The following is a 20,298-nucleotide window of genomic DNA, read 5'->3' as shown; positions in this document are numbered from 1 at the left end:
CCTGCCTTCAGTGCATTACAAATACAGAGTTCAACATATTCCCCAGAATGGCATATTCCACCCACACATGGCAGGACTGTAGCTTTACAATCACACTTCATACGAAACCTAAATATTATCACAGCCTTTTAAAGCTCAACCCAACTTAGGAGTTGGAGTTAAGCTGAATTTGTATGTCAAGAACTTAAAATGACAACATGCAGACAGAAAGTATAACAATTCTAAATTAATTTGATTAAATTGCACATACCTTGAAAGGCTCTCACTCTGAAGTGGGGAGAGGTAAAAAGAGAGAAAGAGAATGGATCAGTCAATAATTTAATTAAATTATACAACCATCTGTGAACAAATACAACTAAACAGTTACGTCAAATGCACACACTATCCATCAGCATGCATTAGCTAAACCTTGTCAAGCTTCAGTTTTTTTATGTCCAGAAAATAAGAGAAATATGTGCTAGAATGCACTTGCCAAAATATGATTTACACAGGATGTTAACATAACACTCCAGAAGTCTGGAGTGCCCTAAACAGTAGAGTCATTTCAGCGGTTGGTGCATTCTGGATTTGCTTCACTGTTATCAAAGGCATCAGAACGGCATTTCTCAAATTCACTCTTCCTTCTTCCTCTTCTTTAACATTAGCTATGATGTTTTGAACATAATGACTGCAGCTCAAAACAATAAATTAAGATACAGGATCACTGTTTCAACATAGCATGACTGGAAACAAGTTACTACACCAACAACATAAGGAAGTACTTATTAGACTTAATTTAAATGACATAGCAAATTTTGTCCCTGTGGATTTACCTGGAATGAATGAAGGAATGAAAGTAATAAATGAAACTCTCTTTATTTGACAAGAAAAACTTAATTAAAAGGATGACTTAAGAGTGAGGGAGTGCCCTCTAAGCATTACATCAGTCATACAAACCTTTTTCCCCTCTGGCTGGTCAATACAGATTCATAATTTCTTCCAATTATTATTCCAATCTTGAGTGAAGACATTTCAGGCAAGAAACTCTACTGCTGTATCATCACCTGGACATCCTCCAATGTTACTCACCTATCAGTGGCTGAAGCCTTCCCCATAGTGGTTTTCTGGGAGGGCTGACGTGGCTTGCTTAGTTTCCTTTTATAGAAGGAAACTGTATTTTTTCAATGTACAGAGGAAAACAGCCACATTCTCCACAATACACTCAATTTCCCCTTTGACACCTTGAAGTGCACTTACTGCACAGAGGATGTTAAAGGTACATACTATAGCCTAACCACTCCAAATAAAACACTGCTATTTTCTGTCAAGAGCACGAACGATGCTGCGAATTAAGAGATTTTGTAGAATATTCCACAGTTAATTCATTAATTATAAGGTAACCACAGTTGCAGTATCTTTTCAAATTAATAGGGGTTTTTTGCAATGCATCATACTTAAAAATCGGCTTCACAGAAACACTTCATCTACCAAAGAGATCTTTCAACTTCCTTATTTTAAGTGGCTATCCTACAACTTAGATCTAAGACTATTCTTCTAGCAGGAACACCAACTTCTTTTAAGTAACAACACAGCATTGCTAATTCAAGAAATTCTCTGCTCTTAATACTAAAAAGCCTAAACAAATTTAGAGAACAACTTCAAACTGTCAAAAGTGCTTAGCAAAGTCTGACTTCTCTTTAATAGCTTTCCTTTATGGACAAATGATCATCTAAGGAGTCAAAAGACAGTTCTGAAGAAAAAGAAAGCACAAACTGAAATCTAACAAGACAGTTCTTTCAAAAATCTCTGATATGAATAAGGCTGCCGCAGTGCCATTGCCTGCTAGAACGCTGCCCTGAGCACCGGGCAATCTTCTGCCTGCCCTGAAGGGGAGGATGGGGGCTGAGCACAGCGCAGGAGGGCAGTCAAAGCTCCTGGTTGGGTTTACCTTGCCCACCAATGGCGAAGGTGCGCGAAGGAGGCAGGAAAGAAGCGGACAAACTTCTTCGTGGGGGAGAGGGTTTATTGAAGAACACAGGAAAACCACGGAGAAGCCAAGAAAATGGGGCTGACATGGGGTTTTATACCCCTACAGAACAGGTGTGGAAAACACATGGTAACCAATAATACATCAGTCAGGGGGCATTACAAAGGCGGGGAGAAGGAATTGTGGCAAATGGGAGAAGGAGTAGGCAGGGAGAAGTAGCAAGGGCCAATCAACTACCGAGAACATAAAACTCTCTGGAAAGACAACCAAATATGAGAAATAAGGGGAGGGGAGGGCAGCGGCCAATGGTAAGGCTCGGATCTATACATTTTTCACAGCCTTTGGGGTGCTGCCTGTGACTTCCAAGGCTTTTGGGCTGTGGAGGCATCAAACCAATGGACCTTTTGGTCCACTTGATTCAGCTGACCCTGGAGTTGGCCATGGTTCACCGCAACATCAGATAATCATTCTTCTGATTCCTTAATGTTTTCAGGCTAGAAATCATTCTTTGTCTAAAGTCCTCTAATTTTTTCTGTAGCCTGCACCCAAACCACATCTACGGACAAGAATTTTTTTCCGAGTCAGAGAAAAAAGAAAAGGTGAGGACACGGGAGGAAAACCAACATTGCGGCACTGAGGTCAATAAAGAAAGAAGGAGAGGAAGTGCTCCAAACGCCAGAGCCAAAATTTTCTTCTGCAAACTGTGGTAAAAGACTATAGTTATGTAAGCTGTCTCCCCGCAGCTCATTGGGTCCACGAGAGATGCAGAGGTTCACTCACATGACAGAGCGAGTGGATGCCAAAAGGAGCTAAAAAACCTGCATTCACGTGGATGAGAGACTCACGGGGCTGTTGTGGGAAGCCTGTTTCGCCCATAAGAAGGACTCATGTTTGCAGCAAATTGGGTGGGGCTCCTGCTCATGAAAAGAGAACCAAGTTAGAGAAGTTCACAAAGAACTGTCTCCCGGGGAGGGGAACGATCGGACCCCACAGTACAACAGAAGACCCTTCTTTCTCTGAACAAACAGAAGAAAATCAGAAGTGACGAACTGACGAAAAAACCCCATGTTTTGTCTCCCTGTGCTGTCAGTGGGAAAAGAGGGAGGAGCTGGGAAGGAAAAAAGTTTATGTTAGTTCTCATCATCGTCTTCTGATTCTGTTAATAATAAATATTCTTTATGCTGTTTAAGTTTAAGCCTGTTTTGCCCTTAGGAGTGTTTTCTTCTAATCCTTAACTCATGAGCCCTTCGTTTTTTCCCCTCCTCTGCTCAGCTATAGCAGAGGAAAATGAGTGAATGGTTTTCGTGAGTGCCTGGCTTTTTTGGCCAGTGTCAAACCATGACACCTGGTCCTGCTGGCCACACTACTGCTGATACAGGCCAGGATGGCACTGGCCTTCTTGGCCACCTGGGCACACACTGGTTCATGTTCAGCCACTGCTGACCAGCACCCTCAGCTACTTTATCCCTTGAGCACTTTCCAACCACTCTTTCCCCAGCCTGTAGCGCTGCATGGGGTTGTTGTGACCCAAGTGTAAAACCCAGCATTTGACCTTGTTGAACCTCATCCAGCTGGCTTTGGCCCACGGGTCCAGCCTGTCCAGATCCCTCTGCAGAGCCTTCCTGCCCTCCAGCAGATCAACACTCTCATCCAGCTTGGTGTTATCTGCAAACTGACTGAGGGTGTCCTACACCCCCTCAGCCAGGGCATGGATCAAAGTATTAAACAGGACTGGCCCCAACACTGAACCCTGGAGAATTCCACTCATGACCAGGTGCCAGCTGCATGGAACTTCATTTGCCACCACCCTCTGAGCCTGGGCACATAGCAAACACTGCACCTGTCCAAGCACTCTTGGTCAGTCAGTTCTACACTTCTCCACCATTCCACACTCACCCTTTTAATAATATTCATAATTTTGGGACTGATTTAGCACTATTACACTGTAATGTTATTAATTTTATCAGAAGCACCACACAGCATGTTCTACCAAAATTAATTTCTACAGAACAGAATATGAAGTAATTACAGATCTAAGGATAATGATATGTACTACTGGGAGGAAAGGAAACAGGACTATGCATTTATGTTAACGTGGCACAGAAATAAAAAATACAGCAAATCAAAATGGCACAGAATGAATCTCTTAAGTAAAATATTTAACAAATGTGTAATGGAAGCTTTACAAAAAAGAAAGAAATATCCCATGAGTTTTATTCCTCAGTAATGAACCTGATTTTGTAGTGTGTTATTCCAGGGTTTAGGTCAAAGGAAATACATTCTTCTTATAGCACAGGTTATGTTACTAATTCCCTTTTAACACTTTTTTCATCCCCTTGTCACACACCATTCTGTTTTTAAGGACTTTTCCCATCAAATCAAGCCTATTATACTGTTTTCCACTGACTTTTTATCAAGACCAGTAAAACTCATTTAGGATGTCCAGAAAACCATTTTGTTCAACGGAGAAATGACATACATTGCGCTCTTCAACTTTCAGTGCTTCCTTAAATTAACTTCCCATATTATTTGTTAATTGTAATAATTACAGCACTGGGTTTAATTTTCAAAGGTTTTAATTAGTGTGCGTAAGTAATTGGACATAATTTATCAGAAAATAACAGTGTAGATGAAATAAAGGTTTTGCTGGGTAGAAACTGAATGCTTGCTCCAGTAACCTGCTGCATCATGTCCCTGACCTGTGTGTCAAAAATCTCATCCACATTTTCTGGATGCTAATTCTACATAATCAGAGTGGAAGACAAAACAGTCAGTTATGGCCACTGTTGACATGTAAATTCAATTGCAACAAAAATTTTACAATCAAAACATATCTCTTAAAAGTTAATGAACAAATTATCTTTCTTAAATTACCTGAGTTTCTTTCCTATTTGTTCCTTCTTCTGAATCGGACTGGTGATCCTGTTCATTTTCATCACTCTGGTGAAAGAGGTGGGAGAGGAAAAATAATTAAACTGTTGAAAGCTTAGTAAGATTTTAATGCATTCTACACTTTTAATACGAAAATGTAAGGGCAGAAGAATCTTCACTGAGAATATACAAGATCTATGAAGAAAATTCTCAAACAGGTACATGTTTTCAGTACCAGAAGGAGATGGAACAACTTTGCATTTGACACATGAAAATCTGGCTTTTACATTATATATGGATCCTGTGACAAAGAAAAGGAAAAAGAATAGTCTAAAACATCAACTATAACCTTTCTAATCTGACAGCAGTTTTTTAAGATGCAAAATACATAGCTACTTGCAACGTGCCAAATAATGAGTCTCATTTTTACAGCTTTGGTATGCATGCAATAGAGAACATTTGTTCAATAATTAATTTTTTCCCCTTAGATTATGATTAATTCCTATTAAGTTATGGTTACTACAGTGTTCTAGAATTCTTGATAGCACTATCAACTGAAAAACTTAATTTTGCTTTTGCTCCTGAAAGCACCAAAACAAAAACAAAGACTATTTAACTTGAAAGGCATATTTTTTTCTAGAACAATTATTTATATATTGTATTACTCTAAACAATCCTCTATTTTAAGAGTACACTATACACATTCCATTTTGCTACAAATGAAGTTTACTTACATCCTGAGTCCAAAAAGAAACTCCTGTAGATCGTCGTTTTTCTCTTGGTCTCCGTCTTTCCCTTATAGACTTAGGCTGTGACTTATCTTCTTCCTTTTCTTCTTCTTTTTTGCCCCCTTCTGTTAATAACAACTTTCTCATTCACTGAATTATGACACAGTCTAATTTTCTGAAATACTTCTTCTCAGTCTTTAAAATGCTCACAATAAATACTTTTTACCTGAAATAAATTTGCTGAAGACCTTCTTACCACATACAGGGTTTGCTGTAATATACACTCCTCAGAACACATAGCTCTAAAACATAGCTCTAAAATACTGTAAATACTAATTTCACCTCAGTTACCTAAACAAAATGTCTTAATGTAACAGTAATACAATACAACTTGGACTTACAATTCAGTTTTCAAAACTGTCACGTAATCTGTGTCAGCAGATGTGTAAAAGTACAAAAAAAGAGAATTCTTCACCATTCTTCATCAAACAAGCTTTTTTTGCATACATCAAGGATGCAGTATTAAAAACCCCCCAACTTTAGAAGTCCTCCTTAGAGTCCTCCTTTTCATCACAGTCCTCTCCATCTTTGCTCTAAGGAAGAATAAAATGGGACCTCCTAGATTAGATTATTACTATATTACAGATGTCCTTTTTCTTTAAAACAAATGCAATTGCAATTCAAAATAGATGTAACAACTCAGGATTGTGTTTGGTGCCCTATTTGTTTACAAGCAATTTGTGGAAAAAAAAATTTAAACAAACCTGCCCAAGCCAAAGTTCTTTACTTATTATCATGCAGTCTATTCAGCCTGATGTTCTTTTATTAAAGAAACCACAGAACTGAGTTCAGATAGAAGAATCAATAATCATTAGTAACTACCATCACTAGTCTTCAGAGGTAAATAAACATTTTAGAGTGAAAGAAGAATTAAATAGGAAAGAAGGGAAATACATTCGTGGTGAACATATACCTTTCCTAATTAAATAAACTAGGATTTTACCTCTGGGATTTCAGATGGTAGTGTACTTCTCCTCCAAAAGTCATAATATGGAAAAAAAAAAAAGAACCTGTGCTAGCTAATATTTACCAGTGAAAAGCTTTTCCATAGAACAATCCAGAGTGAGTTTCCTAGAGTAAGCATGCATTATGAAAGAATCTTAATCCAAATTTCAGTTCTTTTTAGGACTAAGGGAAAAAAATCAGAAAACATATCTCTGAAGCCTAGCCCCAGTAACTTCCTCAGAAAACACCATTCTACGGAACGTGGCAATGCTGCTATATAGTTCATGGAGATTTCATCAGTGGACCATTTTATCTGACCCTCTGTAGAACAAGAATATCCATTTCAATCAGTACCCCTACTGAAGTTATGATCAGTAATTTGGAATAAAGTATTTGTCTAAAATCAACTGCGGCAAGTCCAAGAACAAGAGGTCACAATGTATGTTAACAAGCTCCTCCTTTGAAAGGCAAAGAATCAGGCCCAACATCTCTAAGAATTATAGCAGGTGATTCACATTTGAAATGAGGGCAAAATCTCTGTGACATCAGAGAAGAGCTTTTTTGTGATCCCAATAATGCATCTAACCCTCAGTTTAAGATTACATAAACCAGTTAAAGTATGCAGAAATATGGTTACATCTGAACTACAGTGGGAAACATCGCCTTTCCTGTTCCAGCTGCTCACATAACCCTGAGAGGTCCTTAAAGAAATAAAGCATCATTCCAGTCCTTCAGTGTGGAAGGACTGAAACAAACCCCTAATTATTTAGCAATTATTTAATCAAGCAAAATTCCTTCTTAGTACCTACAAGTATTTCGACCCTGAAATACAGTGTTTTATTATAGTTGCTATGTTAAAGCAGAAGTTAAAGCATTATGTGGATATTTATGGCACTATATCTGAAACTTCTGTGACCCAACAATAGAAAAAAACCAAATGACTGCAAAACACCACCAAATACAGAAAATAATTTTCCTCTCTATATGCAAGTTTTGAAATTTCTTGCAGAAGATGGGAGCAAGGTACATCTGCTGTGGTCTTACGTACCTCACTCAATTTTGAAATACCTCTAGAAATGTAAGCTGTCAACTAAACAACAAAAAACCCCATTATAAACAGTACTCCTACCTCTCTCACTTTCCTTTGTTCCACTCCGAGAATAGGCAGAAGTTATACCTATGAGGCTGTTTGGTCTGTTTAGCTGACTTGAAGTTGATAGAGAGCTAGTGGAAGTGGAGAGCGAAGAGGTGGATGATGAAGAAGTTGAAGTTGGTCTATAGCGATGATATGGCTATTCAACAGAAAAATGTCAGAATTAATTCACCAGGATTAACAAATATAAACCACAGGATATGAAAACATTTAACGGTATAAATACTCCTTATAGTAGTACCAAAATTAAAATAATATAATTGGAGTAAAGATTCATATAATTTCTCTACCTAAAGAGACTCATCATGAAAATACCTCTTCAACAGTTCGGGAATATCTTTGTCTATAATCATCATCTTTAGTTTCAGATTCTTTCTTTTCTTCTTGTTTTTCTTTGTCTTGCTTTTCTTTCTCCTCCTTATCTTTTTCTTCATTTTCCTGTTCTCTGGTTCGTGTGGGACGACTTCTTCCTATAGTTTTTTCAGCTTCTTGAAGATCTGTCAGTGTTACTCCCTGTGAAAACAGCAGTCAGCAAACACCATTTTAATATAACATTAACACTAATGTAGATGATCACATTACATCAATATTTTGAAAAAAAATTCAACTTAAAAAAATTTATATCTATCAATTAGGAAATAAATTTTACCTGTATATTCTACCTATAAGGTTTCCTCTTGGATCTTGGAACCAAACATCCCTCTGATACATGGCAAGTATTTGCTGTAATGCGATCTACCACAGACTCTCCAGCAAGACAATTTTTAGTTGAACTAGTAGATACAGATTGCATAGAAGATGCTATAGAAATAATTTAAGAATCCACTAGTTGCTTCTAATATGATCATAAGCATACAAAACATTTGTGAAAGAACCCTAAAAATATAATACCCATATTTTCAGAAATGTTGATACTTTACAAATTAATTCCTTGCAACTGGATTTTTAGGTCAGCAACACTAAAAAGTCTCTTGTTATTTTTAGGCTAAAAACTAGTTTTGAAATAAGCTCAGAAAGCAATTTTATGAAGACAGCTTTTCTCTACTACGCTGTTTTCAGCTGATGTATTTTACTGAGATACTGCTTAAAACACTTTGTAATATATTCTTCAAAGCCAATTTTGCATCTTATCAGTTATTTAATTGCTTTTAGTATTGATAAAGTTTAATCCAGCAGTTCCTGGTAGCCTCTTCACTGTAAAGATTCAACAATAGTTAGCCTGTAGTCTGACCATCATTCAGGGCTCTGAATTAGTATTAAGAAATAAAAATAACTCCTGTATGATGAATTCATATCAAGTAGCACGGATCTCTCATTAGGAAAACTAACCAGAAGTATTTGAGGAGTTTAAAACTTCAAAGATTTGAAAGTAACATCAGTAAACAACATAGCTATGGACTCAGCCTAAAAACAGCTAAGGACAATGGCTGGAGTATTGCTCTGTGCTGTTTAATTCAGGGACTATCTGCTGATTATTCTCAGCTTGCCTGCACATAGTTGGTTGGCAGTTGCTCCACTGCCCAAAGAGCATTCGAGTACCATTAGAGATACTCTATTTTGCTACTGCCACATCATTCCCTGTGCTAGGATTGTGCTAGTTGCTGATAGATACTGATAGAAACTGGGAAGAACCTCCAACTATATCAGTATGTAAACTAAGAAAGAGAAATGCTGCAAGGAGACGTGCCGTTACATACTAGATCATTAGCATGTAATAAAAAACTCTTTAAGTATTTTTCCTTCTCTTCAGAAACTAGATTGAAAGCATTATTTTCTATGTCATGAATCTTATTAGCTATCCATATGTTGATCAGCTCAATCATATTACCTACAATAGTGCATGCACAGAAAAAAAAATTAGAAATGGATGCAAATGCAGTATGCTATGCCTGCTCCTCAAGAATGATGTTATGGGTATGTCTTCAAAAATGTAGAAGCTTTAGTAATACTATACCTGTGTAGATCTCCTAGACTGTCTTGCTTGCCTGGATCTAGCTTTTCTTTGGGACTCTGACTCTTCATCCCGTACTGGAGTGAGGTATGATCTAAAGAGTTAATTACAAACAAAATTGGCACGTGGTAATATTTTTGCACAAATGTATTAAACAGTCAAAATCCCCCCCAAAAAACATGACAGACTGAAAACTAAAGCAGTCAGAAGAAAATATTTAACTATATAAGAGATTACATTTTACACATTTCCTTCATATCAAACTGATCTACTTATTCATCAAGACAGCAGCCTTAGAACTCAATTAAAATACACCGTTTTCTTACTTAATTTAGATTTCTTTTTACCATTTTCTATAAATATAACTTCAGCTTTTTTGGTATTTCACCAGTCTACTAACACAGGGGTAGAAGACCTCAGAGATTCAGCCAGTTAGACACTTATACATCAAATATGTGTGCATATTAACTTTTAACGTAACTTGCAAACTTTTAGAAAAAGCTAAATGCACTGTTAATGCAGAAAATCTAATTATATCATCAATTTCCCCAGAAATTAAAAATCCCTGAGGAGGTGGTTACCATATTTTCACATGAATCATCCATGCTTTGAATAATCCAAGTCCCTTTGAAAAAAGTACGTTTAAAAATGAATCTTCATGAAACCCACATGAGTCCTGCAGAATAAGCAGGTAATTGTAATCAAAGACAAAAGGCTACTAGAGTAGACATACAAGGTCTGGACTCTTAAGCAATTCTCTAATCCAGATAATGGGTAAAAAAACCAACAGGAAATACATACACACATAAATGCATATATTTGTATGTATGTAAAACCATAATTAAAGAACTTAAAAGTTTTTAATGCATTTGTTGATTTTCTATGACAATATTCTGGGAATGCTGCTATTATTTCACACTGTTTTAAAATCCTTGGATTAGCTAAAAATTAGAAAAAATGTGAAAAAAAATCGAAAAAAGCAAAATCAAAAGGTTACTAAAAGGCTGCTTAAAACAAAACTTCTCTGAGCTTCTTTAGATCAGGTTCTATAATATTTTCTGATTGTCTCTTTATATATCATTAACTAAGAATAGTTAAGAATCACTAGCTAACGATTCAATAATTGACTAGTGATTATGCCATCATCTATTTACACCTAAATAATTTATGTATGGAAAGAGTAGTTTGCTCACCTAATAATATATTTGTTAGTCTTAGCACATACTAAAAAGTGTTCTGAAACAATCTTAAGAATTAAAAAACTTCATTTACATAGACCTATGGATTACAACCTATGTTCTACCCCTATTATAATACTTACAATTAGCTGCTATACTTAAAAATGTTGAAACAACTCCCATCTTATGGCACATCGTAAAAAACCCACACTATGTTAATTTGATTTCCTTATCTGGTGCTCTTGCAAACACCATTTTTCATTGACTTTCCATGTCCCAAGAATTCTAGGCTCTACCCACATGAGGAAAAGGGTGCCTGTTAGGGTGCTTTAGTTAACTGGTCCTGAAACCCCACCTACCTAGGAGGGTTTGACTGCAGAGCAGGTGTCATCTTTAGGGCTTGAAAATTGCTACAAACTGTTTCATATAACTTGATTTTTAGTAACTGTTGTACCTACACCTATCTTCCAACAAATCTGAAATACTTTAAATCACACTGAGAGAAAATGAAAACTCTCAACTTTTCAGGTGCACACTGCAGCTACAGGCCAAGAGTAGACAGTGCCCTTCCCTAGTATCCCTTGAGTACGCCACACATGGCTACCTATGGTGTATTATTCATGACACAAAGACTTAGAGACTCAAGTTTGTCATTTCCTTCCCTGTTTCTCTAAATCAATCCTAAAAATCAAATAAAGAATAAAGCTTCTTCAGCTATTCCAAAAGGATGCACCATGACATGCTTCATCAATGAAGTACTTTATAATATCTTTACTTTTCAAATATCTTTAAAATACTCTTCCAAACATACTTCTAAATATACAGTTTCAGTCTATAAACATAGATTAACCAGCTTCATTACTTAAGAAAATATATTGCATGTAATATTTCATATACAGCTATTTTTTCATGTGCATAGACACATACGTAGATACACACACATATATGTATCTATCTGTATATATACAAATAGATATGCTTGTGCTCATACTTAGAGCACGGCATTCTCAAATGCATGCAGCAATTATTCTAAGATTCAATTATTCTAAGATTCACTGATATCCTAATATGCCATCAAGAATGCATATGCAACAGTATATTATGCAATGAGCCCAGTCAGAGAAAGCCAAGGAATTTCAGGCCAACTGCGGGTATCTAAAACGTATGTAGTATATGCACATTAGTATACACACAATAGTGAGAGCAAACAAGACAGCAAAAGCCTAATTCTAATTTTCCTTGCCTTTCTAGCTGATATAAGACAGAAATAGCATTTGAATTTTAAAATTTGAACTATTTTGAATTATTTTGGAAAAAAAACCCATTTTGTTGGTTTCGCTTCACATTTGCTGGTTCAAAATTCACTATGGAAAACGCAGGTTCCAACTACAGTTGTTACTGAAATGGATTGGTAGCACATGTGGACCCTTCCTGAATCATGGTGGGGAGTAATAAAAGCATAATCCACATATCATAGAACTCATTTCCTCTCAGTTTTTGGTAGGAAGGCAGACTATGGAAAACAGACTACCCTAATTAGGCCTCATGCTATAAGGAATCTTTAAATGCTTCTGCCTTAAGTGAACCAAAAGAATGGAGTTTTCTTCTGTAATAAGGAACACTTCATTACCTCCTGTATGTGAACATACAGTGATACACATTATCTGGTACTGATACAGAAGGTACATTTTAAAACTGCTACAGGAGCAACATAGAAATCTGAACTTGCATTTCAGCAGAATGGTTAAACATTTATAAATACCCAGAAAGAGAAGAACAAGGAAAAGCTAACAGGAATTAACAATCTTTTGAAATCTTATTTTTGCTTCCATAAATAGCAGGAAACAACTCTTTATGGAAACAAATATGCATCAATCTCAACTCATCCTTCATATAGCTGTAAGCAGAAAAAACCACCATATTCTTAAAATAAGATTTACATTAGCATCTTACTCATTCTTCATACTGAATATCTGTTAAAGCATTGCATTTAAAATTGTATGACTATGTTTCAAGTAGAAGAGACCCCAAATCATGCAATGAATTAAACAGAATGTGTTGGATTCAATACTCTCTTCTCAATAATGCCAGGCATACGAAATGATTGAAAAAATGCTATGCACTGTAACTTCCCAGCATATTGCCAGTGGCACAATACCTCAGCAGCAATGTAGTAGTAGTAATTAATTAATTACTCATTTTATTATTTTTAATTCAGTGTTTTTACAAAGTTCCATTATAGGTATTTTTAAGAGGACTCATTTAATCTACTAAGAGAAATATAAATCTGAAAATACCATATACCATATGAGAACCCAAGGCCAGTCAAAAAACACACAATATCAAAGTTTTCATGAATGGTCTCTACTAGTACTAAGCTCTTAGATAAACTGAGGTACCAGTTGTTTCAATACACAGCAAGAAAACAACACTGCTTTATACACTGTACTGTTCAAATCTGTGGCAACCAACACATTCCTTTAGACAGGAAAAAAATACAACTTTTGTGTAAGAGCAACATTACTCTTAGGACCTTTACACACCTCCGTCTCTCCCTGACCTCTGATGTTGAGGACATAGTGCCAGAAGTAGCTGTAGTCATGGCTGTGGTAGTGGCTGTAGCATTTACAACAGATGGTGCAACAGGAACGGTCACTGCTGTAGGAACACTGTCCTTTTCTTTCTCAGTACTATCCTCAGCCCACAAACGATTTGAGGTACTACAGCATAACAAGCAGCAACACAAAAAAAGAGAAAAGGAAACAGCTAAACAATGAAAGCACTTTACTAAACAACTAATAACACGTAAATTGAGGGATGGATTTTTTTTTAAGAAGCAAACTGAGAAATGTCTCTACTACAGAAGCTCAGCTTGAGCTATTAAATTGAATAAATTAAGAATTAGCAGTTCACAATAATTGAACTTTTATTGTTCAGACCCTTCTAACATTTGATTTATTCTTTTATACCAACATGGCTTTCACGTTACAGTAGAAAGCCATTCACAATTTTTGAGCCAAATTGTATAAAATCAAAACAAATTTAACAGGAAAGTGAAAAAATCCAGAGCCCCAGGATCTACTAAACAAGAACGCATGCACATACATAAGCACACAGTAGACCTGACAAAAAAAAAAAAGGGAAGTAAACGGTCCTGGTGCCATTACCTGCTTTGTACACCTGCTGAAGTAGAACCCGTTGTAGTCTTCGTAGTAGTGTTTGCGCTGGCAGGCAGCGTTTTCTGAAGACCAGCAGAAGAGGTAACTGTTGATGCAGTACTTGGAACATTAGAACTTATCAAATCATCTTGTCTTCTACCAAAGGAGCCACTGAAGGAGAGACATGTACAATGGCTGCATTTATTACTTATATTTACTCATTAAAATATCACCAAGCTGTGAATGATCCATTAAAATTCTGCCCATGTATTCTGTGCCTCAGTTGAGACTTGGAAACTTCTGGTTCGAAAGAAGCATTTTCTTCATTGTTTCCTTGGCTAGGGCTTTTAATTTATGACTTCAAAGGGCAGCAGAAGTGTCCCTTAGTCCCGACCATTTCTTCACCAAAGAGGATAAAGAATGGAATCTCACTCGTTTATGTAAGAATGTCTCGATCACATCTACTAAAGTATTCATATAGGGCCCCCAATGTCCCATTTTTAAACTGCTGTTTCACCCACACTGAATACCTCAGAAAATGCAGAACCTTACTGCACAGCTTGTCAGGAAAGAAAATGTCATCAATATCACTCCTCTTACTTTGAAACCAATTAAATTTACTGCTTCATATTTAAAAAATCTTTAATCATTCCCAGGAAGAATAACCTCCCACTCAGGTTCTTCCCTTGCTCTTCAAGCTATAAAGCAGACCCAGTAGTTTCCACATTTTTTTCCACTGGTTCTGTGTGAATAAATCTTGCATTACCAGGTCAGGTTGTTTGCCCATGACTAAACCTCAGAATCCACAGTTAGGACAGACAAAGCACCATATTACAAACTGCAAATGACTTAAGGAAAGATTCTTCTTTGTCATTCTGCAACTGATAAGTTTTTGTCTTACTATCAACTTTAGAATGACAAAAAAATAACTGAACAAGGAAATACACTATTAAAGCACCACATGCAATTTAAAAGCAATGAGTACATTTAAGCAATGAGTAGATTTGAAGACAGGAGTGTAAATACTGAAAAAAGCTAACATGCAAAGATTGTTCACATATATCAGCTGTTGATATTTTCCACCCAGAAAAAGAAATTTGTGCAACATCTTTCCTAAACTTAAAGTTAGGAAAAATGCAGAAGCATTTTTTTTAAGGCAGGAGGTTAACAAGAAATAAATACATATTATGCTGTATGAGACAGCCTGGTTACTGATAATATCAACATCAAGACTCAAAAAAATGCTAAGTATGTATCATGTACATCAGCAGCACGTACCAATACGCAGCTTAGTTATTTGACTCCTTCCTTTGATCTATTCATTTTACCTATTTATTGCCCCACTAATTACAATGAAGAATTTGACTCAAATAGATACATTGAAACTACACAATGCAGCAAAGTTAATCATGTATATACGTGCAGCATATGATTCCTCCTGAGAAAATTCTGCAAGTTAGGAACCACCACACCTGGGAACTATTCTCATATTTCATAATTTACTTTGCATTCAAGTGAATTTTATGTATTCTATGATGCTGATACTCATCATAGGGTCAACATAGGTATGACTATAGTTTACAATTAAGGACAGCAGTCCAATACCTCCAAGACTGTCATGCAATAACCAGAACTCAACAGAGACAGTTTCCAGATACCAAGCAGAATTACTTCTATTTCAACATTAAAAATAACTATCTTTGACTACTGAACTCATCTGGAAAGAGTCAAATGAACCCCAAACTGGAATAAACAATAGGAAAAAGGAAGCATCTAACTTTAATTACATAGTTTAAAATCAGCACAACCACTGCATCAGCATACAACTGCATGTTTAAACCAGCACAACCATGGCAATAGATACATTGCAATTATTATGAACATGTCAATATGTCACCGTTCAATTTTAAACTGTCCTTATAAAATGATTCAGTACTTGTTAACTTTTAAGTCTATTTTGACTAAAAAAAAGAGAGAAAATCCCACACCTTCTTTGATAACTTGTGTTTACTGATGTAGGACCTTCATTCAAACTGTTTTTCTTGACATCTTCCTCCCATTTTCTTCTGGTGTAGGAACTGCCACCACGTATTGAACTAGCAGACGAATCCCTATAAAAGAGATTTTCGTTTAGCAAACTCACATTAAAGAAGGCTGTTCCTGATGTAAGCTGAACGGGAGTTTCAAATTAAAATCCTGGATAACACACTTAAACATAACTGAACAGGAGTAAAATTTCTTTTATGGACAATCATTTTCAAGCCTCTCTGGAAAGATACTACATTCATACTAACACCATTAGAAATATAAGAAGAAAGCAGCATCAAAAGAAAACTGTTAAAGAAGATTTAATCAACATGAAATCATTTGTCATCTTATATCTGTGGTCATTGCTGGCTTTGTTTTTCTCAAAAAAGGAGCAAGATGGTTTTCTGTTTGCTCCTGATATTATCCAGTGCAATAAGGGAAATCTACTTGGGTGTTTTAATAGCTGATTTGATGGAATTTTTCATTCTTTGATGTTATAAGAAGTTCAAAAGCTGACAAGCCTTTAGAACTCATTATATAGTAGACCAGTGTAAATAGGCTTGCAGTAGCCATTCCTGAGGGGCCTGACCTGTATCACTAGCTGACATGACTTCAGACATAAGGAATTTCCAGACTGTTGTTGCAGTTTATAGCAGCAAGGAATAACCTTGCAAAAATCTACTTAGAAAACTATCCTGAAAACCAACACGTGAAAACTGAATTGCTAATAAAAATGTCAGCTCAAGAGTTGAAGTTCAGACAGAAGGAAAAGTAAAACGTGTCTTTTACAAAACTATATATATAAGGCAACCAGGTGAACAAAGCAAAATAAAACAAAACTTTGAAAATATGTATTTTATGTTCAAATACCTTTGGCCATCATAATGTACCTCTTTTTGCATGAAAATTTATGTTAGCACTTCTACAGCTGGAAACAACTTTGGAAAATGATGAAACATAGACCAATTTAGTGTTGTTTTTTACCAGCAAAGAGAAACACAAATTCTGAGATATTATCTACCACAGAAAGGTCCTGCTGCATAACAAATCTTTCATAATTACTCAAGGTTCCACTTTGCCAAGACACTATAGCACTTTTCCTGTAGCACTGGCTACTCAACTGAGGCTGGGTGTCTGAGATTTGTTAATCTAAAAGCCCAGCTGGGATTCATCTTGAAGTCATTTCCATCACTAACACTAGGATGTTAGCTAGGATTACACTACATCACCAATTCACAAGACAAGTAGGTGTTATGTAGAGCAAGAACCCGGCATTAAGCTAAGCAACCAGGGCAAAGACTTTGGCAAAGGCAGAGACCCTAATAATTTATTAAGGTACATGTAGAGCGGATGGTTAAATTCTTCACGTAAACGGTCAGAGTAGATGTCAAAAATCTCTTATGGCTTTAGGTAGGCTGGGCTGTCTGCCACATCATATGGTAGGCAAAGTAATGATGCCTAAAAGCAGGCTTCATCTCTGGTACAGCAAGGCATACAGTAAGGTCTCAGAAAGATCAGTTGCACTGATGAGCACTAGGACTCACAGACCTGCTGACTGCAGTTAACCCAATGCATATGAGAAAAAGCATACTATTGCTGATAACCACTTTTGGAACTGTGTCTCTGAATAAGTCAAGACTTGCACATCAGGGACACAAATAAACCTCAACACTGAAGAAAAACTTAATCCCTTTGTCACAAGCAATAACAGCTTCTAAGGAATAAAACAGAATTAAATATTTATTCCAATTCTAAGGTATCATCTAGCTAAGACACTTCTGAAGAACAAGAGCTTTTTAGATCTCAAAAGAACAAAAACTGAAACAATAATAATCTCTCCATAAACAAACCAAACCTGAAAACTTCAGCCTCAAAGAACACAGTAGTCCAGAGAATGACAGCACAAACAGAAGCTTCAAATTTTCCCCTTAGAGAAATACAGATTAAAAAACATCTGGCCAAGTAAAATGAGATATGCTAACAAATTACACTGAACTTTAGGGGAGTGTGAGATCTGAAATATCCCTGTTTCGAAACAGAATTTGTCACCCAGAGACTAAACTTAAGCAACTTCCCGCAAGCATAAGAAAGGATAGCATTTATCTTGCGTTTGCATTGAAACAAATAGTTCTCAAGAACAGCAACAAAGACATTCCTCTTCAGGCATAAAGAAATTATCAACCTTACAGACAAGGACTATAAACAGCACATTTTGAGCAATGAAAGGATTTTCATTTCAGGTCATTCAACATTCAGCTATCTAGATATGATCCAACCAAAACCAAGGCATTATGGAGACCTCTAAGTTTTGTTCTATGCATTCTACAGTAAATATCAGCAGAAAATATCCCTCAATAAAGACAGGGAAGAACCTCAGTAAAGGAGAAGTGAAAAATAGGAAGGTTCTGACTTTGTAATATGCCATACAAGTACCCCAAATCCTAACAGGTAGCAAGCCTATGCACCTAATATTTGTTTCTTTTTTTCTGAAAGCTACAGAAGCAATAGCAGCAAAGAAAGTAAAAATTGCCAAAAGATAATGAAAGGTCAACATGTAAACAAGAAAAATAGAAGAACTGCTTATCTAACCTATGATTTCTGTATTGCTGCTGCACAATATCGCTTTAAGTGAAGTCCATAAAAAACACATTATTTTATCATAATCAAAAGTAATAATGTAGCCCAGTAGCAGCACTTTGTGACTCAAGACAAAGTAGTAAAATACTTTTAGCACCCTTCAAAGGCTTAAAAGATTAGGACTTCATATTTTGGATTTTATTTATCTTCTTTCCCAAGAAGACAACACACATTGCCCAGTTCTACTCTTCTCACAGAATAATTTGGACTCTAGAAAAGGTCATTATAATTTACAAGATCAAAAACCTTCAGGATTAGGATTGCCATATGGATTAGCATAATCTATACAGCCAAATAATGCTATAAATTAGCACTGTTTTAAAACATGTAAGTTTGTCAGCCACTCTAAAATCTTATTTAAATTTTATATTTAAAAAAATAAACCAAACTTCACAGTCACCTGTTTTCTTTTTCATCAATGTCAGAGGTACTGGCCAGCCGTCTTGGTATTGTAGGTGCAACATATGCAAGTCGAGTTCCTTTTCCGTCTTTCTCCTGAAAGACATTAGTTTTTTATTAAGTGTTACTATTATTGATTATCTTGTCTGGAAAATCATCATTATGACACTCCAGTTGTATTTATTATGATCCGATTATACAAATGAGTTTTAAGCTTTAGTTAAATATAAAAGACTACGACAGGAAAAGGAAACTGTTAATGTTTACATTCTATTGATGCTAATGACTTGATTTCTCTTTTTTCTGCTTTACTGCAGAACAATTTCAACAGGGATTCCTGAAAGCAACTGGTTCAGTATTTTTATATAGTACAGGACATTATTATTCCTAATTTTTAAATCATATGAACATTTGTATTTGAAATAGAACCACAAGTTCTATTTTGTTCAGCTACCTGAACAACACTTGGTTCACTTGGTTCAGTAGTATCCATGTTTAGTTACAGAACCAATTTTTGTAAATAAAAAATCACTACAAAAGGAAAATTAATACAAAAGAGACTTCTTTCATTTACAAGATTCTTTTAGCATCATTCTTCAAGTGATGCAAAAGCTATCAAACCTCTGATGTCCCCAAACTGTAAAAACTACTACTAGCTTTTCAAGTCCTAGAAAGGGGTTAAATGCCAGATCTTTGTACCAGGTCACCAAACACTGAAGGAGCATATTACACATTGAGAGATAAAGTCTGTAATGTAACTTTTTGGAATTTTAGTAAAGAACAGATGTGTACTACAATCTTGCTTCTATAATACACCATTAACATCTGTACTAAAAAAGGTATATAAATTCACCAAAATCCTGTTTTACTATGAAAATTACTACCTTTTCTTTGTTGTCCAGTGAAGAGGAAAGTCTAGGACTTGATGCAGAACGCATAACACCTGCAGAGTCCTTTTCTTTCTGAGCTTCTTTGGAAGCAGTAATCTCTGCAAGTGCACCATAACTACCAGTTTTTCTAAGACCCAACCTCCATGAAGCAGGAGATTCATCTTTCCTCTCTTCATCTTTGGGAGAAATCTTGGTTGTAGATGTTGGAAACTATAAAACACATGAAAATGAATTTACATTATTCATTTACAATACCCGTGGTAATTCATGCTCCTTGCAAAGATTTGAGAACACAACTGTTTTTAATAACCATTAAGTACTAAATTTGTAGGGC

The 20,298-nt window shown here is 36.0% G+C and overlaps 1 protein-coding gene across 4 annotated transcripts in view; it reads right to left on the bottom strand.

The window, feature by feature from the left end:
* PPP1R12A (protein phosphatase 1 regulatory subunit 12A) overlaps positions 1–20,298 on the bottom strand; it is a 114,697-nt gene that overhangs the window by 15,112 nt on the left and 79,287 nt on the right. For 3 of the 4 annotated variants that reach the window (XM_042017679.1, XM_042017680.1, XM_042017678.1), the window contains exons 10-20: positions 19,959–20,174; positions 19,076–19,170; positions 15,999–16,121; positions 14,020–14,181; positions 13,396–13,572; positions 9,678–9,768; positions 8,039–8,236; positions 7,700–7,862; positions 5,572–5,690; positions 4,841–4,906; positions 251–267 (exon numbers count right to left, since the gene is read on the bottom strand). In XM_042017679.1, coding sequence (XP_041873613.1) covers positions 251–267; positions 4,841–4,906; positions 5,572–5,690; positions 7,700–7,862; positions 8,039–8,236; positions 9,678–9,768; positions 13,396–13,572; positions 14,020–14,181; positions 15,999–16,121; positions 19,076–19,170; positions 19,959–20,174 — 1,427 coding nt within the window. The remainder of the gene's footprint in view (positions 1–250; positions 268–4,840; positions 4,907–5,571; positions 5,691–7,699; positions 7,863–8,038; positions 8,237–9,677; positions 9,769–13,395; positions 13,573–14,019; positions 14,182–15,998; positions 16,122–19,075; positions 19,171–19,958; positions 20,175–20,298) is intronic. The other variant, XM_042017681.1, reaches the window with a different exon arrangement.

Source organism: Corvus kubaryi, unplaced genomic scaffold (assembly GCF_017639235.1).
Source record: "Corvus kubaryi isolate FWS band 111438036 unplaced genomic scaffold, C.kubaryi_AGA036_p1.0 137, whole genome shotgun sequence".
In the NCBI taxonomy this organism is placed as follows: Eukaryota; Metazoa; Chordata; class Aves; order Passeriformes; family Corvidae; genus Corvus; species Corvus kubaryi.
This window is presented reverse-complemented; position numbering and strand designations above follow the sequence as displayed.